Genomic DNA, 26783 nt, shown 5'->3' on the forward strand with positions numbered 1-26783 from the left:
CCAAAAACAGTACAACAAATTGACAACTTGTCTTTGTCGACTCATCAAGTGCCGCAATCACGTTTAACTTGAAGCTCTTCCAAACAAGGCCTTCCAGCCCCACATAGGATTTTAATCTATCACCTTGTACTGTATTGTGCTTTGTCTTTTAACAGTGAAAGAAGCATTTCAAGGAGCTAGGGTTTCCAGGTGAGGTGGGGACATGTGATTGGAAGATTAAGGCAGAGCGTGGAATTAAAAAGGTACGTGAGGTTGAAAAACAAGCATCCGTGCAGCGGCATCTCAGCCATGGAAAAAGATTCACTTTTACATGCATTGGCCAAACTCTAGGGTTTTCAGCCAGTTTTTTCTGGACATATTATCGAACATAAAACCGTAGTTTTAATAAAGAACAAACATCTTGTGCTGATTTAGCCGATAAGACAGCTAGACTTTGACAAGTGTATGGTAGGAATTATGAACCCTCAATGTATACAGTACATGTGTGTTTGTGAACTAAAAAGAGGAAGGTATTGGAGGCACAGGCTTAGCTACCTTCCTAGCTGTCTCTCAGTTCAACTCTAAATATCTCTGCTCAAATGCCAATCATTCATTTGTTTCTGTGGGGAGGGGGAGAGAGAGAGAGAGAGAGAGAGAGAGAGATGGAGGCACTATGGCAGCACCGCTCGTTTCAGCTTTACAAGATTCTGCATGTAAACCAGTGAGAGAGCTAACGGTTCTGGCCGTGGCAGGCAGCCAGATGCCATGTTTAAGCAATCTCAAGAACTACAGTGACTTGAATTTTTTGGAAACAATACATAACGAAAATATCCCTGAAGAAAAATTGGAATATTTGGTACAACTTTTTGAAATCTGAACTTTGAGTTCTTGTAATTAAAACCCAATTTATAAAATGTTTTCACTTGCATAGTACCAAACATGGATAATACCTTGGTTTTTCACCTGATGAATAAATGCTATTCAAAATTTTCAAAATTTTAGGTTTTCCAATCTTGAACTTTTAAAGATTTTACGATAATCTTCGACGACGGCAAGAATAAGCGTTTAGATTCTGCATAATGAATTATATATTTTTTAAATTAATTTTTAAATTAATCAGTATAGTCCGATGTACCAAACAAACTCAGAAACTGAAATATCCATTACATGGATGAACATCTCCTTTGAACAGAAGAGTTTCTGTTAACTGAGAGCGGTGCTGCAAAGAAAAGCAAGCACCCTTGCAAAGGCATCCAATTCCAATTTCCAAGACTAACAAAATAAGTCTCAACTCAAACTGCAAAATTATCAACTAAATTAGAAAAAATAAAAAACTTGTCAAAATATATGAACTCATCTTCACTATGGGAGTAAAAACTTGGCCTAAACGCTAATCTGGAAATAAACCATTACATAAAAGATTATTTCATCTTTGTACAACACAAGCACCTCTGCTTTGACGAGCGGCGTCAAGATTTAGAGAGACAGACCAACGACCCACTATTCAACACTAAAGGGGTGAAAACAAATAAATAAAGGTAAAAATCACAACAAAAACTCCTAATGTCTGCTCTAATTCTTTTGCTCTTGCAGCCTAAATATTCAACTCAGTTTGCTTTCTCAACATGGAGCTTGAACACCGTTTCCAAATCCGGCGGTGTGAAGAACTCCTTCACGCCGCTGAAGTTGCATCTGGAAGGCGGCCGGCTCTTTCTCGGCGCCGGTGGGCATGACAAAATCTCAGGTATTCTTGTTTCTTTCGCTGTTGGGGTTGTCGAATACTCCTCCTCTTCCTCTACGTCGTCGGTCTCCTTCCCCCTCGCCGATTTTGTGTTTACCGGCTTTAAGCAAGTTCGTACCGAGATTCCGGCGATTACCCACTTCTTGCCTTCGGATTCCATGCCTCCGTCCACCACCTGGGACTTCTTCGAAAAACCCATGTCTCAATTTCTGAAGAAATCGTTGTTTTCTTCGTTGAAATCCAGCCAAAACAGAGCAAGAACAGAGCAAAAAAAGGTAGGATTTTGATACGAGAATCAGAATAAATCGAGGAAAAAAAGATGGGTTTTGATCTGGGAATCGGAACAAACCAAGAGAACAAGCTCAAAGAATCGGAGAGAGAAAGATTGAGAGAGAAAAGGGTCTTTGTTTCTTCTTTGAATAAGCTAAAGATTTTGAAGGCGGCTGGAGAGAGAGAGAGAGAGAGAGAGAGAGGAGGGAAATAGTACGGTTTGATTGGAAAAGAAAAGTTTTTTTAGAAAGACAAAATAAAGATGTGTATATATATCTATATAGATATGTAGGTATATGTGTATAACATAGGCAAAAGTTAAAAGAAGGCTAATCAGTGTGGAAATTCATCAAGAGAGAGCTGCCCGGCATTTTGCGGGCAGCCCCAAACCGAGTGAAATGGATTTTGGCGCCAAAAGTTTGAGGTTTGGTTAGCAACGGCTCTTTTTCCCGCGTTAGGGTTGAGTTGTGATATTACGGTTGTGCCCCTGTTGAGAATTATTATTTTCTGGGGACTGGTGCTGGCAAGTCAGGGCCACAATCACCGGCGTATGAAACGTTGTCGTTTTAAGGTTAAATCAACGGTCTATTATTGTCTGGTTCTGACCAGCCTGGGCCTGGGCCAAAATTAGCAGGCTTCAGACTTCCAGTTCAGCCTTTTGGTTGTATTACCTAGGAAGGTCCAAAACAGGAGAAACAGATGCGACACCCTTACGTTATCCTATGTTATGTACAATATACATGTAGCATTGTATGATTGAACTGAGATACTGATAATTATATGAAGTTCTTTTATCATAATGGACAGCTTTATAAATATTAATTTTTTCAGAAAATAGAATGGCCAAAAGGCAGAGTAAGACTGAGTAACTAGCCTTTTTCAGTGGCGAATGGTTGTTAAGCGTGATTCATCATGTTGCCTGCATACTCACAATAATAGTATTCTTGCTTACTTGAAATGGGAAAATTATGCTGCAGTAAAGAAAAAGGAGGAAAAGTGTGTGATCAACTTGCCCTCTGTATTGACATAATTCTTGATTTTTCATGTATTTGATTACATATTTTATGATGGTTGTCACACTTTTCCACTCCTACATGTCTTAGTAAAATCTTATAAATTAGAACAATTCAATTTCTTAGAATTTAGTGAATGCAGAAAAAATAATTGAAAACGAGTTCAATTTTTCATTTTTTACAAGTAAATATATCATAACTAGGTTTTTTCACCATTGTGTTGAGTTTGATTCACTTTACAGCCACACCCGAAAATAACTCTTGCATTAAAACCGCATAATAGTATATTGTATGGTTCTAGGAGTAGGATTATCTCTCCTCCGAATTCCCTTCCTTTCAGTCCCCTCCTCTCTCACTTTTTTCTTTTTTCTCTTTATAAAGAAATCAACAAAAGATGTTAACGTGGCTTAATCGTGATCGTTTAAATATAAAGATACTAAAAAAAATAAAAAAAAATTTGAAGGCGTGAAAATCTTACTCATTGTAGAATCTCTTAATTTCTGTGTTTCCATCATGAAATCAGCAAAGAATATATGGTTTTGTTTTTTGTTGGGAAAATTAGCAAAGAATTTTGCATGCTGATTTGCAACTGGATGGTTCATACGGGGAAAAATCAAAGGCCAGATTTTCCTCGACGTCAGATGTGGGGTCCTCCATGGGCGGCCAGCCATCTCAGCCACCCAATGGGGAACGCCGTCCTAAATCAGGGCTGACATGGTACCACGTAAGCACAGTCTTCAGTCTCAGACTCTACAAGACCTTTGGATCCTGTGGTCGTCGATTCATGTGCGCCTTACATAATAGGGCCCACAAGCCTCTGGCCAATCGGATATCTTGGAGGGTGGTGTCGGTGGGCCCATCTCTGCGCCTGATCTCATCTTTTAGCGGGTACAGCATTTAGTTTTTCTCTGGACGGTGCTGATCCACATAAGTGACATCACCGACCGTCGGCTCAATGCCGTAGAGTGTGTGGTAGCCGTCGGATCGTAGAGATCAGAATATTAGTGGAATAAAGAATAATATGGCGTATTATATCTGGATCAACTTTATAGAGTGGGGCTGGCTCACTGGGGCAGCATTAACTTGGTGAACTGTGACGTGACATCAGTTCTTCTTGTGTTTAGTTGGACTAGGACAAATATGTGGGGATAGTGACCGTGGTTTGACCACCTTATTGTACAATGTCTTGGGTGTTCATTTTTTCGGGGGATTCTGGTAATAGGCAAAATATTGGCTTTTTTGGTTAAACCTACTTCACTTTAGCTTAAGCGAAAAAAAAAAAAAAAGAATCGTCAGCATCTACCACTACAATCATTAACTTTACATTTCAACCATCATAACCAACATCATTGTTAATACAACTGTCACCGCTATAACCACAATTGTTATTACTATCACCATCGTTGTCGTTATCATTGACGTAATTGTCACCACCGCCACCAGCATTACTGTCACTACAACCACAATCGCCACCATGTCACCACAACCACAATCACCGACACGCTTCACTATTGGCACCACAACTATACTTTTACAATTGTTGCTACCATCATGATTATCATGGTCGAACCCACTGCTCTTGCCACTGCTAGTATCTTCGTTATCGCCACCACCTACGATTGAACTACCAATGTTACACTACTACCATCTTCACCACAACCATCGTTGCCCCCCACTAAAATTCCTACAATCGCCATTTTTTATGCTGCCACCATTGCAACTCTGCACCAAAACCACAATACCCTATTATTAGCACCAGCATTGGTGAAGCCACCAATGTCGTTGCTACTATGATCATTACTATGTCTATTTTTATCATTATATATAATTATATCACTTTTACACTGAAATTTATTGAACACTTTTACTTTACTTTCCATGCTCACAACATTTTTGAAAATATAGTTTATCAAATACTTAACTGCTTTATTTTATAATTGATTATTTTTAAAATACATAAAAAACAGTTTTTTACAAAAGTACAACAATCTCAAACCGACCCTAACTATTCTGATACAGTAAAATATAATATACAACCATTTATAATATGCAACCACTCTTTTAACTCTTAAAGTGACGGGTTCACCCTTTTCTTTTTAGATATGGAATGAAAACTACATAGACAATATGCATAGAAAGCCTCACTTCCTAGTGTTTCAGCCAACCTTCAAGCACTGGACAGATTATGAATTTTTTAATTTCATTAAAATATTTCAAAGCATTTTAAATCAAGATGTATAACGCAATGCTGCATGCCATAAGCAGAGGCGCAAATTTCTTTCTGAATGAAGTGATCAAATTGAAAAATAATACTATTTATTTTTCTTGTATATAAGATTATTTTCGTTGAAAAAATACAGCCAAGTTGCAGTCTCTTTTGCTTATCCAAATGGGGGCGGCAATCGAAAGCAATAATGCTTTTATTTGGTCGGTTTTGATGGAGATTGTTGTCTTGTAATTTTATGCTATTTTTCTCATAAATCTTTATTATGGGTTCGTTTAAAAATGTTTTTAAAAGACTAAAAACACTTTTTGTAAAAATATTTTTGGAATTAATTTTACTAAAAAAAGCAAGTGAATCTTAGAAATGCATTTGAAGTACTTCCTAAAATAAGCACGTAACTAATGTTTCATTTAGAAAACACTTTTAAGTGTTTTTGGAATCCAAAATTATTATCTAAAAGCGTTTCATCTCATTTTAAAAGCACTTCTAAACGAAGTTATTATATGAATTCAAAGTTAGGTATAGTCTTTGAATTTTGAGCAAATTTTCATTTGACACAATTATTCTAGCCATTTGGACGGCGTATATGGTCCTAAATACAGATCATCTGGCTGGATGATGCGCCAACTTGGCATGCCAAGACTAAAAAATCCACGTGAGCATGATACTCTTTCGGTGTACGGTCCAAAACTTGTATTGAGACAATCAAATCAGGTTATTCACAAGTTAAATTTCGCAAAATTTGTTTTCATTTGTTGGTGGAGAAAAGATAGAAAAGACATGAGGATAAACAAAGAACGTTGGATGAAAAGTAGAAGGAACGTAAAAGAAATATTTGTAAACTTTCTTCGAATTCACTCATAACTTTAGTAAGATGATAAGTAAAATATTTATCAAAAGGGAGAGATATATAATGGAGGGCAACAAATGATATCGTTGAATAATTTGGTCCTAATAGCACCAACCTCTCTAAACATAATTAGAGAAATGTTCAGGGGACTTTCTTGAAAATAGGATTCTTTGTGAAATTTTTATCGCCTCATATTTTCGGCAGAATGTTATATAATCTTGGTTTAAGAATTAACGTTAAACTGTGAGCTAGTAAATTTTTTATAGAAAATAACACTTTTGAGACAACCTCTTTAACATTTTCTAATATAATTAACAACAAAAGTAATATATTCCAATCGGATGTTGAGAATCAATGAGATGGTTTCCTGGGACACCAAAGCAGTGGGGCCCCTCCACGCTTGCCAACGTGGACCTTCATTTTATATTGTCTCGTAAATCCTCAGATGAGTGTTTTTAAGTTTAAATATCATAATCACGGTCGTTGTCGTGGAGAGAATATTGTCCTTGGACTCATTAGAAAAGCAGCCAACCAGAAGCACTTGCTCCAAAATTGCTTTTTCATATTTTCTTTACACTAATTAATTCAGTTTAAGGCGGTTTGAAAACTTACCCCCATGCGTGATCTTCTACATTGATGTCTGCAACTGTTTCTAAACAAAATTGAAAGATTAAATCTGCGCTTAAGCCCCCACAGTGATCAGGCATTGCAAGACCTTTTCTGTTCATTGGACGTATCGGTCTAGCGGCGTTCAATTTTTACTTTGTTAGAATAAGTTGTGTGTTTAAAATTTAAATATCATGAACGACACGCAATGTAACTTAAAATGAAAGTTCAAATAATCTTGGGATCAACAATCAACGATAGTAATTATAGTGAGTAAGGTATCATAGTAGGTTGCCTCACATATAAAATTCAAATGTTATACATACTTCAAGTCACTCGATATACGTTTTTTACACGTTTAGCTCTCATACAGAAAATGGCTTCTAACAATGTTGAACCTCAACTTCCTCCAGTAACACAAACTATAAAAGTTCAATTCCTACAAAAGATTTTCTGCAAAAACAAATTGTAGTACGCAGATTGGGGAGCTGTAAAGGTGTAAACCCACATTATATATAGTGGTCAGACAAAAAGGAAACTGTCAAAAAGTGAAGCTGCTTCCGACTGTAGGTGGATTAAACATCATAATCAATCTTAATAACCTAAACCACAAGGTGGCCTAGTGGTTGAGGTGAATTCTAGGTCCGTATTCCATATAGCTTGTCTTGGGTTTGATTTCTGACATTAGTGAATCACACGATAATGGCCAAAAAGATGCTAAAATACCTCTGTAAATCTATCTGATCCCCAAAAAAAGTAAACTACCGTGACTTCGCAATTAGCTGATCCTTTTTAAAAAAGAAAATATTAATAACCTAAGAATTATTGATCCTAATTGAATTTCCCCAGCTTCTATAAAGCTGCATTAGTGTTACTTACAAGGCCATGTGGAGGATCAATCAATCAGTAGGACCATTGCCTTAGTGGCCAACTCAGACTAATACAACACATTCATAATATATGAAGAAAAAAGTTGCAATTTTGTCACTTCTTTGGCTGCCTTATTCCAATATAACAATCAAGTGATTAGTACAGATATCTAATGATCAAACTTTCAACTTTAAATCCCACATCGACAGATTCAACTTAAAGCTGTAGACTTTTAAGTTTGGTTTTGAAGTTCCGAGGTATTGTAAGTTTTGATCAGAACAAAGTTTCTTTATGCGACTCAGAATCCAGAATCTGAACACTGATGGCAGCGGAAGCTGAGGTTCCGGAATCTGTATCCGCCACGGTACGGTTTCTTCATCACTCTCAGTCAAATTGCTTACTGTTCTTTTATTCTTGTAATATTATGATCGATCTTTCTATGTATGTATGATATAATTTTATCTTGTAAGATGGTTTTCAGTAGTTTAATCACGTAATCGAAAGATTGATCCGCTGTAATATACGGTATTAAGTAAATAATTAGAGGCAAGATCATGTGTTGTTACTAGTTTCAGTTTGTATTTTGAGCAAGAAATCCAGATAGCAACGTAAATACGCGAAAAAAATTCAACGTAAACTAGTATGGCTATGCTTAAAGCTTGTTTGGATTGATAATCAAAGATCAAACCGTATTGAATCTGGGAAATAGTTTATAAACTCGGATTTTCTCGTAGTATGTTAGATTTCGTAGTATTGAATTCAGGATGGCCTGATGTAATGAAAGAAAAGAAACAGACAACTATGCAAAGTGAAGATATTTGTTCTGAAAGAACGCTACGTTGAGCTACTCCGTTCATGTGTTGTGGAAGAATGAACTCTTAACGGTACATTCTGCGCAACGAAAAGTAAAGAAATAAAACATTGGTGTGTGTATAAAGAACAGAGAAATCAGGGGATTCTAGTTTCGAATTCCATGCTTAGATTCGTTGTACGACAGTTAAAATCTCTCCTTTCGCTGAGCAACGAATGATCTCTTGCAACAGCTTCTTCGTAAAATAAACACGAAAAGTATACGAGTTATGAAAACGTTGAAGCTTTACATTCAATGTGACTATGTTTCTTTTGTTTTGCCTCCTACTCCTAGTTATGAAAATTTGAAAAACGTAATGTTTCCTTTGTAATGCAGGCGGAAGGGGAAGACGGATATCTGACAACGGGGAAGTTTGACATAACTGTCAATCAATTTTCCCCAGTACAACTGAAAAAATCCGAAGGCGAGGAGTGATCAACGTCCTGAACCGGTGAAATGCTATGTAGAGGGTGAAATTGCACACGTTGAAAGCAAGAATGGAATCTCAGAGTGCGGAAATCCTTTAGAAACACTCTTAGATTCAAAGGTTGACAAACAAGAGGAAGATGCACGGAGAAAAGATGAGGCACTGGATATAGGAGAGGCTTCAGTGGTGGAGGAGGAAGATAGTGATGGATTTTCCGCTGTAGAGCACAGCAAAGCGAATTCAACAGATCACAAAGGAGAAAGCGAGACGAACTTATATGAGAACATTCAGCCTGTCACCTATGAGCTTGCTAGACCGAAGTTAAATTCTGAGGAAGACGAAGCAGCAACTTCGAGAGAAAGTTCAGAAACAATCACCACTGCTGAAGATGAGAGACGAGTTGTAGAACAAAGCTGCGAGAAAGAGGGAAAGGTAGAGGAAGCAAATACTAGTTATGACACCATTGAAGATGAAACTCCTGACGAACAGGTTAATAAAATACTTGCTTGAACCCTTTTCATTTGAACTAGAAAGTGTTTGGAAATTTGTTGAGTTTCTTGGTTGCATAATTCAATTGAAAATATATCTCAAAACCTTTTTATCAAAAGACTTGGTTTGTGTTCTATTGATGTTGCAGAATCTCCGAGTGGCAAGTAGCTTGATGCAAATTGTTACGGAGTCAGAGATTGCTGAAGTAGGCAAGAGCACCATATCGGAGCCAAATGAAAATGTTGAAAGATCTGAAGGAGTTCTTAATGTTTCAACGGTGAAAGGTGACGAAGGTGATCAGGGAGATGGTACCAACCCAACGGTGAAAGGTGACGAAGGTGGTCAGGGAGATGGTACCAACCCAACTAAGGATGACAAAGATGTAGATACATTTACCACCAAAGTGGCTGAAGATGATGAGTATAGTAGTGCAGTCACGATTAAAGAAACGAGCGCAAAAGTAACACCAAATGATGATGAAAGTTCACCACAGACCTTGCAGAAATGTGATTCAGGAGAGGAGCTTCAACATTCGCGGGATGTGTTGCCTGAGGAAACTAAGACACAAACATCCCGAGAAAATGCAGAAGAAAGTAACTGCACAAAAGAGGAAACAACAATTCAGCACACGCAAGAATCCTTGGACGAAGAAAAGAAAGAAGCGACTGAAAACACAAGTAATTTAGAAGATGACAATGCAAGGGAGGAGGTAAGATTGGAATTAACGCTTTTCATGAGTTTTTATTTCTGGTTTATGATCTGCCATTTCAGTTTATGATGGTTTCATCGCTAATGAAGGTGCTTGAGACTTCCGGTACAAAACAAGAAACCGGAGAACACTTGGTTGGGGAAATTCATGCGGAATCCCCTCAAGATTTCGGTGATAAAGAAACAAATGAAGAAACCTCAACAGAGTATCAGGTTTACTTGAACACAAACATAAACCCTACCAAAAGTGCTATCCTATTTCTTCATCTCCAAGTATATGACCTTTCGTTTTTTTTTTTTTCAATTTTAGGCAATTGTTGAGGCAGCCGATTTGAGTACAAATACAGAGGAAAAGAACTTAGAGGAACAGGCCATTCCGGAACTCTCTTCTCCGTTGGTAGTAGAAGAAACAGCTACGGAAATCCCAAGGGAAGAAGAAACCGGTGCCTTGATTCTAAAAGAAGAGGTTAGCATGATATCAGGATTTTCGATTTTTACATCATAGTCTACTGTATTACATATTCCAATAAAGAATTGGTATCCCCTGCAGAAAAAGGAAGAAGATGCAGAATGTAACGAGCCCGCTGAGGTAGCGAGTATGACACATGAAACACAGTCTGAAACCACAGAGGACACAACAGAGCCAAATAAGGACCTCAGTGGTCCAATTTCAGAAGAAAGCAACAAAACATTTGTTGAAAATATTTCCACTCTAGCTGAGGTATCTGAGACGGAGACAGAGAAACATACTCAGGAGAAAGATGGCCTGGCGGCTAGCAATTCTGACTTTGCGTTGGGTGAAGCGAGTCATGCAACAGGTATGACGGAGGAAGCTGAAACAGAAAATGACGAGCAGAAAGAAAACATTGATACTGCTCCTGAAGAGAAGGGTCAAGCAACCATCTTAAAAGACGAAACAGCCTCGGAAGTTGAAGATATTGGTGTACAAGCAGAGGAAAATTGTGAATCAAAAGAGAAGTTGGAGGAGCATATTCCAACAGCAGCAGATGAGGGTGAAGCATTCTCGAAGGAAGCCGAGGCAGAAATTGAGGAGCAGATAAACAATAGTGATGTTGCTGCTGAAGAGAAGGTTCTGGGAACCATCTTAACAAATGAAAAATCCTTCGACGTGGAAGATACCTGTGTGCAAGCAGAGAAAAGTGTCGAATCAAATGAGAACTTGGAGGAGAATTTTCCAACAACAGCAGATGAAGGCGAAACATGCCTGCAGGAAGCTGAAGCAGAAAGCAAGGATGAGATTAAAAGTACTGATATTGCTCATGCAGATACTGATGGACACGGAGATGAAATTGATAATTCTGAAGAGAACTTAGATAAGAAGATCCTAGCAGGCGAACGTGAAACAAGCTTGAAAGCAGCCGAAGCAGAATATAAGGAGCAGGGAAAACATGCTGATATTGTTCCTGAAGAGAAGGGTCTTACAACCATCTTAACAGATGAAACACCCATAGACGTCGAGGATATTGAGGTAGAAACTGAGGACTGTGTCGAATCAAAAGAGAATGTGGAGGAGCAAATTCCAACAACAGCAGATGAAGGCGAAAAAAGTACTTACATTTCTCCTGAAAGTATTGAAGTACAAGCAGATGAAAATTTTATTACACTAGAGAATTTGGAGAACCCGATTCTAACAACATCAGATGAACGAGAAACAGGCTTGGGAGAAGCTGAAGCAGAAATTAAGGAGCAGATCAAAAGTATTGATATTGTTCCAGAAGAGATGGCAACCATCTCAACAGCCGAGACACACTCGGATGTTGAAGTTATCGGTGTACAAGCAGAGGAAAGCCGCAAATCAAAAGAGAACGTGGAGGTAAGATTGGAATTAACGCTTTTCATGAGTTTTTATTTCTGGTTTATGATCTGCCATCTCAGTTTATGATGGTTTTGTCTCTAACGTAGGTGCTTGAGACTCCCGGTACAAAACAGGAAACTGGAGAACACTTGGTTGGGGAAATTCATACGGAATCCCCTCAAGATTTCGTTGATAAAGAAACAAATGAAGAAACCTCCACAGAGTATCAGGTTTACTTGAACGCAAACATAAACCCTACCAAAAGTGCTACCCTATTTCTTTGTCTCCAAGTATATGACCTTTCGTTTTTTTTTTCCTTCCAAATTTAGGCGTGTGTTGAGGCAGCCGATTTGAGTACAAATACAGAGGAAAAGAACTTAGAGGAACAGGCCATTCCGGAACTCTCTTCTCCGTTGGTAGTAGAAGAAACAGCTACGGAAATCCCAAGGGAAGAAGAAACCGGTGTCTTGATTCTAAAAGAAAAGGTTAGCATGATATCAGGATTTTTTATTTTTAAATTATAGTCTACTGTATTACATATTCCAATCAAGAATTGGCATCCCCTGCAGAAAAAGGAAGAAGATGCAGAATGTAACGAGCCTGCTGAGGTAGCGAGTATGACAGATGAAACACAATCTGAAACCACAGAGGACACAAAAGAGCCAAATAAGGATCTCAGTGCTCCAATTTCAGAAGAAAGCAACAAAAACATTAGCTGAGGTATCTGAGACGGAGACAGAGAAAAATATTCAGGAGAAAGATGGCCTGGCGGTTAGCTATTCTGACTCTCCGTCGGGTGAAGTGAGTCATGTAATAGGTTTGAAGGAAGCTGAAACAGAAAAGGAGGAGCAGAAAGAAAACCTTGATACTGCTCCGGAAGAGAAGGGTCAAGCAACCATCTTGAAAGATGAAATGGCCTCGGAAGTTGAAGATATTGGTGTACGAGCAGAGGAAAATTGTGAATCAAAAGAGAAGTTGGAGGAGCATATTCCAACAGCAGCAGATAAGGGTGAAGCATTCTCAAAGGAAGCCGAGGCAGAAATTGAGGAGCAGATAAACAATAGTGATGTTGCTGCTGAAGAGAAGGTTCTGAGAACCATCTTAACAGATGAAAAATCCTTCGATGTGGAAGATACCAACGTGCAAGCAGAGAAAAATGTCGAATCAAATGAGAACTTGGAGGAGAATATTCCAACAGCAGCAGATGAAGGTGAAATATTCCCGAAGGAAGCTGAAGAGGAAAGCAAGGATGAGATTAAAAATGCTGATATTGCTCATGCAGATATTGATGAACACGGAGATGAAAGCGATAGTTCTGAAGAGAACTTGGATAAGCAGATTCCAGCAGTGGAATGTGAAACAAGCTTGAAGGCAGCCGAAGCAGAATATAAGGAGCAGGTCAAAAGCATTGATATTGTTCCTGAAGAGATAGCAACCATCTCAACAACTGAGACACCCTTGGACATTGAAGACATTGGTGTACGAGCAGAGGAAAGTCTCAAATCAAAAGAGAATGTGGAGGAGCAGATTCCAACAGTAGCAGATGAAGGTGAAAATTTCTTGAAGGAAGCCGAAGCAGAAAACGAGGAGCAGATTAACGAGGAAACTTTGAATTCACAAGAATCCTCAGACAAAGAAAAAGAAGAAGTGACTCAAATTACAAACATAAAAGATGACACTGAAAGGGATGAGGTAAGATCGGAATAAACTTTTTTATGAGTTTTTCTTTCTGGCTTATCATCTGACTAGTAGTCTCCCTATACGGTTTAGTTATTGACCGAAATGCAGGATTCATAACGTATCACTGATAAACACGATGGTTTATTTTCATATGGTACAAACGATTTCTAAAATATATTTTCTCCTCATATATTTTGATGGTTTCATCTCTAACGTAGGTGCTTGAGACTACCAGTACGGAGCAAGAAACTGGAGAACATGTGGTACACGAAATTCATACTGTCCCAGAACCCCCTCGAGATTCCATTGATAAAGAAACAAATGAAGACAACTCCACGGAATATCAGGTTTACCTGGACACAAACATAAAGCCTACAAGTGCTATCCTTTTTCTTCGTCTCACAGTTCATAACCTATGTTTTTTTTCCCTTCCAATGTTAGGCATGTACTGAGGCAGCTGATTTGAGTACAAGTGCAGCGGAAAAGAACTTAGAGGAACATGACAGTCAAGAACTCTCTTCTCCTCTCGTAGTACAAGAAGCAACTAATGAAATCCCGATGGAAGAAGAAACCTCCGCCACGCTTCTAGAAGAAGAGGTAATCTAGCATAGATATCAAAATTTTAGATTATTACATTAGTATTATCTTGCAAATTCAAATTTACAATTCATATCCACAACAGGAAAAGGAAGGGCATGCAACATGTAACGAGCCGACTGAGAAATATGAGGCAGAGATGGAGAAAAATATTCAGGAGAAAGATGGCAACACAGTTAGCAATTCTGAATCTCTGTCTGGAGAACTGAGTCATGTAACAGCCTTGCATGAATCTGAAACAGAGATTGAAAGGCAGGAGAAAAACATTGACACTGCTGCTGAAGAGAAGGGTCAAGCAACCATCTTGAAAGAAAACATTGATACTGCACCGGAAGAGAAGGTCAAGCAACCATCTTGAAAGGTGAAACGGCCTCGGAAGTTGAAGATATTGGTGTACAAGCAGAGGAAAAATGTGAATCAAAAGAGAATTTGGAGGAGCATATTCCAACAGCAGCAGACAAGGTTGAAACATTCTCAAAGGAAGCCGAGGCAGAGAAGGAGGAGCAGATAAACAATGGTGATGTTGCTGCTGAAGAGAATGTTCTGGAAACCATCTTAACAAATGAAAAATCCTTCGACATGGAAGATACCAATGTGCAAGCAGAGAAAAATGTCGAATCAAATGAGAACTTGGAGGAGAATATTTCAACAGTAGCAGATGAAGGCGAAACATTCCGAAGGAAGCTGAAGCAGAAAGCAAGGATGAGATTAAAAATGATGATATTCCTCATGCAGATATTGATGGACATGGAGATGAAATTGATAGTTCTGAAGAGAGCTTGGATAAGCAGATTCCAGCAGGGGAATGTGAAACAAGCTTGAAAGCAGCTGAAGCAGAGTATAAGGAGCTGGTCATACATGGTGATATTGCTCCTGAAGAGAAGGGTCTAGCAACCATCGTAACAGATGAAACACCCTTAGACGTTGAGGATATTGAGGTAAAAACTAAGGAATGTGTTGAATCAAAAGAGAATGTGGAGGAGCAGATTCCAACAACAGCAGACGAAGGTGAAAAAAGTACTTATATTTCTCATGAAGATATTAAAGTACAATCAGATGAAAATTTTATTACACAAGATAATTTGGAGAACCCGATTCCAACAACATCAGGTGAACAAGAAACAGGCTTGGGAGAAGCTGAAGCAGAAATTAAGGAGCAGGTCAAAAGTATTGATATTGTTCCTGAAGAGATAGCAACCAATTCAACAGCTGAGACACCCTTGGACGTTGAAGATATCGGTGTACAAGCAGAGGAAAGTCTCAAATCAAAAGAGAACGTGGAGGAGCAAATTCCAACAGCAGCAGATGAAGGTGAAAATTTCTTGAAGAAAGCCGAAGCAGAAAACAAGGAGCAAATTGACGAGGAAACTTTGAATTCACAAGAATCCTCAGACAAAGAAAAAGAAGTGACTGAAATTACAAACACAAAAGATGACACTGAAAGGGAGGAGGTAAGATTGGAATAAACTTTTTTATGAGTTTTTCTTTTGTGGCTTGTCATCTGACTAGTAGTCTCCCTATACAGGTTTAGTTATTGACATGAAATGCAGGATTCATAACATATCACCGATAGATATGAATATGCGAAAATACGAAGGTTTATTTTAGTATGGTACAAACGATTTCTAAAATCTATTTTCTCCTTATATATTATGACGGTTTCATCTCTAATGTAGGTGATTGAGACTACCAGTACGGAGCAAGAAACTGGAGAACATGTGGTACACGAAATTCATACTGTCCCAGAACCCCCTCGAGATTCCATTGATAAAGAAACAAATGAAGACAACTCCGTGGAATATCAGGTTTACCTGGATACAAACATAAAGCCTACAAGTGCTATCCTTTTTCTTCGTCTCCCAGTTCATAACCTATATTTTTTTTCCCTTCCAATGTTAGGCATGTACTGAGGCAGCTGATTCGAGTACAAGTGCAGAGGAAAAGAACTTAGAGGAACATGCCATTCGGGAACTCTCTTCTCCGCTGGTAGTAGAAGAAGCTACTAACGAAATCCTAAAGGAAGAAGAAACCTACACCGTGCTTCTAGAAGAAGAGGTAATCTAGCATTCAATATCAAATTTAGATTAAAATACACTATAGTATTATCTTGCAAATTGAAATTTACAACTCATATCGACAACAGGAAAAGGAAGGGCATGCAACATGTAACGAGCCCAGTGAGGAATATGAGGCAGAGATTGAGAAAAATATTCAGGAGAAAGATGGCAGCACAGTTAGCAATTCTGAATCTCTGTCCGGAGAACTAAGTCATGTAACAACCTTGAAGGAATCTGAAACAGAGATCGAAGGGCAGGACAAAAAAATTGATACTGCTCTTGAAGAGAAGGGTAAAGCAACCATCTCAGCAGATGAAACAACCTCGGAAGTTGAAGATATTGATGTACAATTAAAGGAGAACCTTGAATTGGAAGGGCACTTGGAGGAACAATTTCCGATAGCAGCAGATGAAGGTGAAATAATCTTGAAAGAAGCCGAAGCAGAAAACCAGGAGCAGATAAAAAATGTTGATATTGCTCATGAAGATGTTGATGCACATGCAGAGAAAACTGTTAACTCAGAAGAGAACATAGATAAGCAGATTCCGCCAATAGCACATGAAGGTGAAACAAGCTTGAAAGAAACCGCTGTCTTGATTCTAAAAGAAGAGGTTAGCATTGTATCAGAATTTTCGATTTTTACATTATAGTCTATTGTATTACATATTCCAATCAAGAATTCGCATCCCCTGCAGAAAAAAGAAGAAGATACAGAATGTAACGAGCCTGCTGAGGTAGTGAGTATGACACATGAAACACAATCTGAAACCATAGAGGACATAACAGAGCCAAATAAGGACCTCAATGCTCCAATTTCAGGAGAAAGCAACAAAACATTTGTTGAAAATATTTCCACTCTCGCTGAGGTGTCTGAGACGGAGACTGAGAAAAATGTTCAGGAGAAAAATGGCCTGGCTGCCAGCAATTCTGACTCTGTGTTGGGTGAAGTGAGTTATGTAACAGGTTTGAAGGAAGCTGAAACAGAAAAGGAGGAGCAGAAAGAAAACATTGATACTGCTCCGGAAGAAAGGGGTCAAGCAACCATCTTGAAAGGTGAAACGGCCTCGGAAGTTGAAGATATTGGTGTACAAGAAGAGGAAAATTGTGAATCAAAAGAGAATTTGGAGGAGCATATTCCAACAGCAGCAGACAAGGTTGAAACATTCTCTAAGGAAGCCGAGGCAGAAAATGAGGAGCAGATAAACAATAGTGATGTTGCTGCTGAAGAGAAGGTTTTGGAAACCATCTTAATAAATGAAAAATCCTTCGACATGGAAGATACCTATGTGCGAGCAGAGAAAAATGTCGAATCAAATGAGAACTTGGAGGAGAATTTTCCAACAACAGCAGATGAAGGCGAAACATCCCTGCAGAAAGCTGAAGCAGAAAGCAAGGATGAGATTAAAAGTACTGATATTGCTCATGCAGATACTGATGGACAAGGAGATGAAATTGATAATTCTGAAGAGAATGTGGATAAGCAGATCCCATCAGGGGAATGTGAAACAAGCTTGAAAGCAGCCGAAGCAGAATATAAAGCACAGGGCAAGCATGCTGATATTGTTCCTGAAGAGAAGGGTCTAGCAACCATCTTAACAGATGAAACACCCTTAGACGTCGAGGATATTGAGGTAAAAACTGAGGACTGTGTCGAATCAAAAGAGAATGTGGAGGAGCAGATTCCAACAACAGCAGATGAAGGCGAAAAAATTACTTATATTTCTCCTGAAGATATTGAAGTACAAGCAGATGAAATTTTTATTACACAAGAGAATTTGGAGAACCCAATTCTAACATCAGGTGAACGAGAAACAGGCTTGGGAGAAGCTGAAGCAGAAATTAATGAGCTGGTTAAAAGTATTGATATTGTTCCTGAAGAGATGGCAACCATCTCAACAGCTGAGACAACCTCAGACATTGAAGTTATCGGTGTACAAGCAGAGGAAAGCCTCAAATCAAAAGAGAACGTGCAGGAGCAGATTCCAACACCAGCAGATGAAGGTGGAAAATTCTTGAAGGAAGCAGAAGCAGAAAACAAGGAGCAGATCGAAGAGGAAAATTTGAACTCACAAGAACAAGTGACTGAAATTACAAACACAATAGAAGATGACACTGAAAGGGAGGAGGTAAGATCGGAATAAACTTGTAGTTCTTCTTTCTGGCTTATCATCTGACAAGTAGTCTCCCTACACGGTTTTGTTATTGACCTAGATGAAAGATTCATAACGTATCACATATACATATGAACATGCAAAGAAACGATGTTTTATTTTAAAATGGTATGAACGATTTCTAAAATTTATTTTCTCCTTTTATATTATGACAGTTTCATCTCTAATGTAGGTGCTTGAGACTACCAGTACGGAGCAAGAAACTGGAGAACATGTGGTATACGAAATTCATACTGTCCTGAAACCCCCTCGAGATTCCATTGATAAAGAAGCAAATGAAGACAACTCCGCAGAATATCAGGTTTACCTGGACACAAACATAAAGCCTACAAAAGTGTGATCCTTTTTCTTCATCTCCCAGTACATAACCTTTGGATTTTTTTTCCCTTCCAATGTTAGGCATGTTCTGAGGCAGCTGATTTGAGTACAAGTGCAGAGGAAAAGAACTTAGAGGAACATGCCATTCAGGAACTCTCTTCTCCGCTGGTAGTAGAAGAAGCAACTAAGGAAATCCTGAAGGAAGAAGAAACCTACAACACGCTTCTAGAAGAAGAGGTAATCTAGCATTCGATATCAAATTTTAGATTCAAATACACTGTAGTATTATCTTGCAAATTGAAATTTACAACTCATACTGACAACAGGAAAAGGAAGGGCATGCAACATGTAATGAGCCCAATGAGGAATATGAGGCAGAGATTGAGAAAAATATTCAGGAGAAAGATGGCAACACAGTTAGCAATTCTGAATCTCTGTCCGGAGAACTGAATCATGTAACAGCCTTGAAGGAAACTGAAACGGAGATCGAAAGGCAGGACAAAAACATTGATACTGCTCCTGAAGAGAGGGGTCAAGCAACCATCTCAGCAGATGAAACAGCCTCGGAAGTTGAAGATATTGATGTACAATTAAAGGAGAACCTTGAGTTGGAAGAGACCTTGGAGGAACAACTTCCGATAGCAGCAGATGAAGGTGAAATAATCTCGAAAGAAGCTGAAGCAGAAAACCAGGAGCAGATAAAAAATGTTGATATTGCTCATGAAGATGTTGATGCACAAGAGGAGAAAGCTGTCAACTCAGAAGAGAACATAGATAAGCAGATTCCGCCAATAGCACATGAAGTGACTGAAACTACAAACACACTAGAAGATGACACTACAAGGGAGGAGGTAAGATTGAAATAAACCTTTTCATGAATTTTTCTTTCGGCCCTATCATCTGACAAGTAGTTTCCTTACGCGGTTTAGTTATTGACCAAAATGCAGGATTCATAATGTATCACCGATAGATATGAATATGCGAAAATACGATGGTTTATTTTAGTATGGTACAAAACGATTTCTAAAATCTATTTTCTCCTTATATATTACGACGGTTTCATCTCTAATATAGGTGCTTGAGACTACCAGCACGGAGCAAGAAACTGGAGAACATGTGGTACACGAAATTCATACTGTCCTGGAACCCCCTCGAGATTCCATTGATAAAGAAACAAATGAAGAGAACTCCGCGGGATATCAGGTTTACCTGGACACAAAATAAAGCCTACAAAAGAGTTATCCTTTTTCATCGTAGCCCAGTACATAACCTGTGTGTTTTTTCCTTCCAATGTTAGGCCTGTACTGATGCAGCTGATTTGAGTACAACTGCAGAGGAAAAGAACCTAGAGGAACATGACATTCAGGAACTCTCTTCTCCGCTGGTAGTAGAAGAAGAAACTAATGAGATCCCGAAGGAAGAAGAAACCAACGCCGTGCTTCTAGAAGAGGTAATCTAGCATAGGATATCAAAATTTTAGATTATTACATTATAGTATTATCTTGCAAATTCAAATTTACAGTTCATATCCACAACAGGAAAATGAAGGTCATGCAACATGTAACGAGCCGACTGAGAAATATGGGGCAGAGATTGAGAAAAATATTCAGGAGAACGATGGCAACACAGTTAGCAATTCTGAATCTCTGTCTGGAGAACTGAGTCATGTAACAGCCTTGCATGAATCTGAAACAGAGATCGAAATGAAGGACAAAAACATTGATACTGCTGCTGAAGAGAAGGGTCAAGCAACCATCTTAGCGGATGAAACGGCCTCGGAAGTTGAAGATATTGATGTACAATTGAAGGAGAATCTTGATTCAGAAGAGAACTTGGAGGAACAATTTCCTATAGCAGCAGATGTAGGTGAAATAATCTCGAAAGAAGCCGAAGCTGAAAACAAGGAGCAGATAAAAAATGTTGATATTGCTCATGAAGATGTTGATGCACAAGCGGAGAAAACTGTCAATTCAGAAGAGAACATAGATAAGCAGATTCCGCCAGTAGCACATGAAGGTGAAACAAGCTTGAAAGAAGCCGAAGCAGAAGATAAGGAACAGGTCACATATGCTGATATTGCTCCTGAAGAGAAGGGTCTAGCGACCATCTTAACAGATGAGACACCCTTGGAAGCAGAAGATATTGGTGTAAAAGCAGAGGAAAGTTTCGAATCAAAAGAGAAGTCCGAGGAGAAAAATCCAATTGCAGCTGATGAAGATGAAACATTCTTGAAGGAAGCCGAAGCAGAAAACAAGGAACAGATAAAGTATAGTGATATTGCTCCTGAAGACAAGGGTCTAGCAACCATCTTAACAGATCAAAAGGCTTCGAACATTGAAGATATTGGTTTACAAGCGGAGGAAACTTTCAACTCGAGCAAGAACTTGGAGAGTAAGATTCCATCAACAGCAGATGAACATGAAACAAGCTTGAAAGAAGCCGAAGCAATAAATACGGAGCAGTTCAAATACACTGATCTTGTTCCCGAAGAGAAGGGCCTTGCAAACATCGTAATGGATGAAACATCTTTGGACGTAGAAGATATTGATGTAAAATCGGATGAAGTTTCTGAATCAAAGGAGAATGTGGAAGAGCAGATTCCAACCGCATCACATGAGCGTGGAACATTCTTGAATGAAGCTGAAGCAGAAAGTAAGGAGCATAAATACAATACCGATATTTCTCCAGAACAGAAGAGTCTAGCAACCGTCTCAACAGATGAGGCAACGTTGGACGTGGAAGATATTGGCGTACAAGTAGAGAGAAGTTTTGAATCAAAAGAGGACTTCGAGGAGAAAATCCCAACGGAGGATGAAACGTTCTTGAAGGAAGCGAAGCAGAAACCAAGGAGCATATAAAATGCAGTGATATTGCCCCGAAGAGAAGGGTCTAGCAGACATCTTAACAGATGAATCATCCTTGGACGTCAAAGATATTGAGGTAAAAGAAGAGGAAAGTTTTGAATCAAATGAGAACCTGGAGGAGCAGATTCAAACAGCAGAAGGGGAAGGTGAAACACGTTTGAGGGAAGCCGAAGCAGAATCTGATGAACGGGTCAAAAATGATATTGCTCCTGAAGAGAAGGTTCTGGAAACCATCTCAAAAGATGAAATGGCCTTGGACATTGATGATGCTTATGTGCAACTGCAAGCAGAGGAAAATTCCGACACAAAAGAGTTCTCGGACAAGGAGAATCCGACAGCAGCAGATGAAGGTGAAGAGAAGATAGCACATGGAAATGTAGTTTTGAATGACACCGCTGGAGTGCAAATTCTTGAAGAAGCAGAACCGAAAGTGGGAGTCGAAGAGGAGAGTTGCAAATCAGAAGCTCAACCTGAAAAGACTAGCACGATAGTTGAAGAGGTACGCAACATAAAATATGAATGAATGTATTCCTGTGACACAAACACACCGAATTATAAACAAACAGTCAATAACATATTTTCTCCATGTCTCCTTAATTCTTCACGAAACTTCAATGTTTACAGGTCTTTGATGAGTCAAAGATCACAGGCAGAGATTTCAACACAGAAGAAATCGTAGAAGGCAATGTCGCATGTTTTACACAAGAATCAATTGGAGAGGATACAGTTAACAAATCCCAAGAAATTGAAACTGAGAATAAAAATTTAAAGGAAGAGGGAAGCTGTATAGAGAGCTTAAAAGAAGGCAGCGGTGATGATCTCTCACCGGAGTACATTGGAGAAGATGAAAGTGAAACGCTCAAAGATGACCAAAAGGATGAAGTGAAGTCCAGAGGAGAGGTTAGCTTAAAAGGCGCACACTGTCTCTACGGGAATTTTCTTTTATCTGTATGTCTATATATAATAAGGTTATATTTTTTTGCAGATTCTTAAAGAGTCACAAGCTGATGGAGTAGATGAGAGCATCACAGGTGAGACAACTATGATTGCTGAAAGGTCTGAACAGATTGTTACTTCACCGGTGAAATATGAAGAAGGCGAGCAGGGAGAAAGTAGCAGTCCAGTTTCGAAGGAGGAGGGTAGCAATGAGGACACGTTTTCTACCAAAGTGGCTGAAGAGGGTGATGATGATAATGGTGCAGTCACGGTTATAGAAACAAGTGCAGACGTAAATGGTGAAGAAGGTTTACCACAGGCCGTGCAGAAATATGAACCAGTCGAGGGGCATGAAAAGATGCTCGACCTGATGCCTGAAGAAAGTAAGACAGAATCGAGCGAAAATGCTGAAGTAGTTACCTGCACAGAAGAGGAAATAAAAATTCAGAACATACAAGAATCCTTGGATGAAGAAAAGAAAGAAGAAGAGACAACACCTGTGAATGATACGAAAGAAAATGAAACTGAAGTAGAGGAGGTAAGATTAGCATAAAAAATCTATGACACTTTATTTTTGGAACTTATGTCACAGTTTATAATCCTTTCATCTCTGACATAGGTGTTTGAGATTGCAAGTACGGAACAAGAAATGGGAGAACAGGCAACGCGGGAAATTGATACAGTTGAGGACAACACTCAAGAGTTCAATGACAAAGAAACAACCGAAGAAAATTTGAACGAATATCAGGTTACTTGAACACGAAAAACAAAAGTCTACTGAAATACATGATCCCTATATTTGGTCTTCTTCAGTTATGAAACTCTTTTTTTTACCATTTAGGTGTCATTTGAGGCAGCTGATTCGAGTACAGATATTGTTGGAAAGAACTCAGATGAACAGGCCAGTCGAGAACTCTCTTCTTCGCCGGTAGGAGAAGACACAAGTACCGAAAGCTCAAAGCAAGAAGAAAGCTATGTTTTGAGTCTGAAAGAAGAGGTCAGCTTGCATACAATATAGAAATCAGTATATTAGATTGTTCGATTATATCATAACTTTACAATTGTCGATTTACACATTTATACTAGGAAAACAAAGCCACACATGCTCCTACTTCAGAGGAACAAACCCACACAGACTTGAAGGGAGCCAAAGCAGAAACCAAAGAGCAGGTCAAAGATATTGAAATTGATCATGAAGAGAAGGGTCTAGCAACCATCTTAACAGATGGAGCTGCCTTGGAAAATGTTGACTCAGAAGAGTTTTCAGAGAACCAGATTCCAACAGTAGCAGATGAAGGCGAATACAACACTGAGCTGGCGGGAGATAAGGCCGTGGATGAAAGCTTTCAAGTGCAAAGCCTTGAGGAAGCAGAGCCAAAATTGAGAGTTGAAGATGAGAGTTGCGAATCAGAATACCATCCCGAGAATAACACCATGATAGTTGAAGAGGTATGCAATATACAATATGATGACCATAATCATTAACAACCATGCACAATCATATAGAAACGCTAATTTCGTATTTTCTAACTCGTCCTTTTCTTTGTAAAGCCTCAACTGCCAGAACAGGTCCTGGATGAGCCAAAGAGCACTGGCGGAGATTTCAGTGAAGGACAAACCATAGAAAGCAATGCTGCAATTTGTACACCAGAAAGAATTCAAGAAGAAACTGCTAAGAACTCTCAAGACAGTGACAAAGAGACAGAAAACTTAACGGAAGAGGGAAGTAGTATCGAGAGCGTGAAAGCATGCAATACTGATGACCCGTCGCAAGAGTTTATCCTGGACGATGGAAGCAAAAAGTTCGATGATAACAAACAGATACAGTGAAGTTTGAAGGAGAGGTCAGCTTATAAAGCTTACTTTGTCTCTAGGGAAATTATTGTTTATCTATTTTGAATATAAACTTATTTTTTGTACAGATACTTAAAGAGACAGAGATTGCTGGAGTAGGTAAGAGCACCACATATGAAACGAATCAGATTGCTGAATCATCTGGAGAAATTTCTGGTGCTTCACCAGTGAAGTATGAAGAAGGTCAGCCGGGAGAAGGTAGCGGTCAAGATTCAGAAAAAGCTTCAAAGGATGAGGATGTTACTGAAGACGATGACAATAATGGTGCAGTCACAGTTACTGAATCAAGTGCAGAGGTTACATCAAAAGGGGAAGAAGAATCAGAGCAGGCTTTGGAGAAATCTGAACCGGAAGAAGAGAAGGTACCGGTCAAAATTAGTGATGTAGCAGATGTGAAAGAGGTTTGCGATTTGGAGGACAAAGCTTCTTTCGCCGAAAAGACAACAGAAGAGACAAGCTTGCAAATAGAAGGGCATGCGGAGGTTTCTGAATTGGTTCCGGAAAAGCTAGATGTTGAAGCTACTGAAGAAGAATTCAAAGAAAGTTCTGAAATAGTTCCTGAATCTGATTCTAGTAGCATTGATGTAGTTTCGAAAGATGAGATTGTTACTAGTCAGACACTCGATGAAGGGATATCACACGAGCAAGTTGAAATCCCATCTTCTACATTGCTTACTGAGGCAAAGGAGATCGAAGCTTCTCAACATGAGCATGAAACTCCAACCAAAGACAAGAATATAGAAGAAGAGCATGAAAAGGAAATCCTGGCTGATGAAAACAAGAGAGATTTATCTGCTGAGAGGTCAGAAGATGAGACACCCTTGCAAAAGGAAGAGTCTAAAGAGCTCAAAGCTTCTGAGTTGTCTCTGGAAAAGCTGGATGCGGGTGATACAGAAGAAGGAATCAAAGAATCTCTTAAGACAATCTCTAAATCCGATTCTCAAAGCACTGATGCAGTTTCGAAAGATGAAATTGTTGCTGACCAAACACACCTTGAGGCATCTTATGCTTTGCTTCCCATGGAAGAGGAGCTCAAAACTTATCAAGACGACCGTGAAACTACAACCCAAGACAAAATTACAGAGGAAGAGTATGCCAAGAAAACAGAAGTGCCAGCTGATGAAAATGGGGGAGATTTAGTTGCTGCAACGTTGGGAGAAGAGACACTGCTGAAGGAAGAGCCCAGGGAGCTCAAAATTTCTGAATTGGCTCCAAAAAATCTAGATGCTGATGAAATGAAAGAAGAAATCAAAAAATCTTTTGAAAAGGTGTCTAAATCTGATTCTCAAAGCGCTGAAGTTGTTTCGAGAGATGAGATGACTGCTTACCAGACAGAGCTGGCGGGAGATAAGGCCGTGGAGGGAAGCTTTCAAGTGCAAAGCCTTGAGGAAGCAGAACCAAAATTGAGAGTTGAAGATGAGAGTCGCGAATCAGAAGACCATCCTGAGAATGACAACATGATAGTTGAAGAGGTATGCAATATACAATACACAATATGATAACCATAAGCATGTGACCCATGTACAATTGTATAGAAACTCTAATTTCGTATTCTTTAACTCTTCCTTTTCTTTGCGAAGCCTCAACTGCTAGAACAGGTCGTGGATGAGCCAAAGAGCACTGATGGAGATTCCTGTGAAGGACAAACCACAAAACGCAATGCTGCAATTTGTACACCAGAAAGAATTCAAGAAGGAACTGCTAAGAACTCTCAAGACAGTGACAAAGAGACAGAAAACTCACAGGAAGAGGTCAGCTTATAAAGCCTACTTTGTCTCTAGGGAAATTATCGTTTGCCTGTTTCGAATATAAACTTATTTTTTATTCAGATACTTAAAGAGCTAGAGATCGCTGGAGTAGGTGAGAGCACCACATATGAAACGAATCAGATCAATAAAACATCTGAAGAAATTTTTGATGCTTCACCAGTGAAGTATGAAGAGGACGGCCGGGAGAATGTAGTAGTCAAGATTCAGCAAAAGCTTCAAAGGAGGAGGATGTTACTGAAGACGATGACAGTAATGGTGCAGTCACAGTTACTGAATCAAATGCAGAGGTAACATCAAAAGGGGAGGAAGATTCAGCACAGCCTTTGGAGAAATATGAACTTGAAGAAGAGAAGGTACCTGTCAAAATTAGTGATGTAGCAGATGCGAAAGAGGTTTGTGACGTGGAGGATAAATCTTCTTTTGCCGAAAAGACAACAGAAGAGACAAGCTTGCAAACAGAAGGGCATGCGGAGGTTTCTGAATTGGCTCCGGAAAAGCTAGATGTTGAAGCTACTGAAGAAGAATTCAAAGAAGGTTCTGAAATAGTTCGTGAATCTGATTCTAGGAGCATTGATGTAGTTTCAAAAGATGAGATCGCTACTAGTCAGACACTCGACGAAGGGATATCACAAGAGCAAGTTGAAATCCTATCGTCTACATTGCTTACTGAGGCAAAGGAGATCGAAGCTTCTCC

At 39.1% G+C, this 26783-nt stretch overlaps 3 protein-coding genes across 3 annotated transcripts; 2 read left to right on the top strand and 1 right to left on the bottom strand.

The window, feature by feature from the left end:
• Positions 1-1323: 1323 nt before the first annotated feature.
• LOC103959733 (cyclin-dependent protein kinase inhibitor SMR6) lies at positions 1324-2248 on the bottom strand. The gene has a single exon (XM_009372099.3). It carries the CDS (start codon positions 1917-1919, stop codon positions 1587-1589), a length of 333 nt encoding a protein of 110 aa, XP_009370374.1. The 5' UTR covers positions 1920-2248; the 3' UTR covers positions 1324-1586.
• A 5397-nt stretch (positions 2249-7645) lies between these two features.
• LOC103965854 (golgin subfamily B member 1-like) lies at positions 7646-21538 on the top strand. The gene is given in 23 exon segments (XM_048578867.1): positions 7646-7917; positions 8740-8996; positions 8999-9319; positions 9468-10028; positions 10118-10240; positions 10338-10493; positions 10578-10748; positions 12564-13535; positions 13742-13870; positions 13965-14120; positions 14206-14410; positions 14461-14790; positions 14793-15571; positions 15797-15925; positions 16020-16175; positions 16264-16788; positions 16873-18303; positions 18521-18649; positions 18748-18903; positions 18993-19517; positions 19741-19869; positions 19964-20116; positions 20205-21538. Coding segments are annotated over 22 exon segments (8583 nt in total). The 5' UTR covers positions 7646-7917; positions 8740-8969; the 3' UTR covers positions 21525-21538.
• On the top strand, positions 21538-26530 carry LOC103959766. The gene is made up of 8 exons (XM_048578866.1): positions 21538-22029; positions 22155-22430; positions 22516-23004; positions 23086-23214; positions 23308-23463; positions 23553-23915; positions 25901-26071; positions 26150-26530. Exons 1-8 carry the CDS (start codon positions 21778-21780, stop codon positions 26378-26380), a joined length of 2067 nt encoding a protein of 688 aa, XP_048434823.1. The 5' UTR covers positions 21538-21777; the 3' UTR covers positions 26381-26530.
• The last annotated feature ends 253 nt before the right edge of the window (positions 26531-26783 follow it).

This window comes from the organism of the source record quoted next, unplaced genomic scaffold (assembly GCF_019419815.1).
Source record: "Pyrus x bretschneideri cultivar Hongxiangsu unplaced genomic scaffold, Pyrus_bretschneideri_v1 Contig13, whole genome shotgun sequence".
Lineage (NCBI taxonomy): Eukaryota > Viridiplantae > Streptophyta > Magnoliopsida > Rosales > Rosaceae > Pyrus > Pyrus x bretschneideri.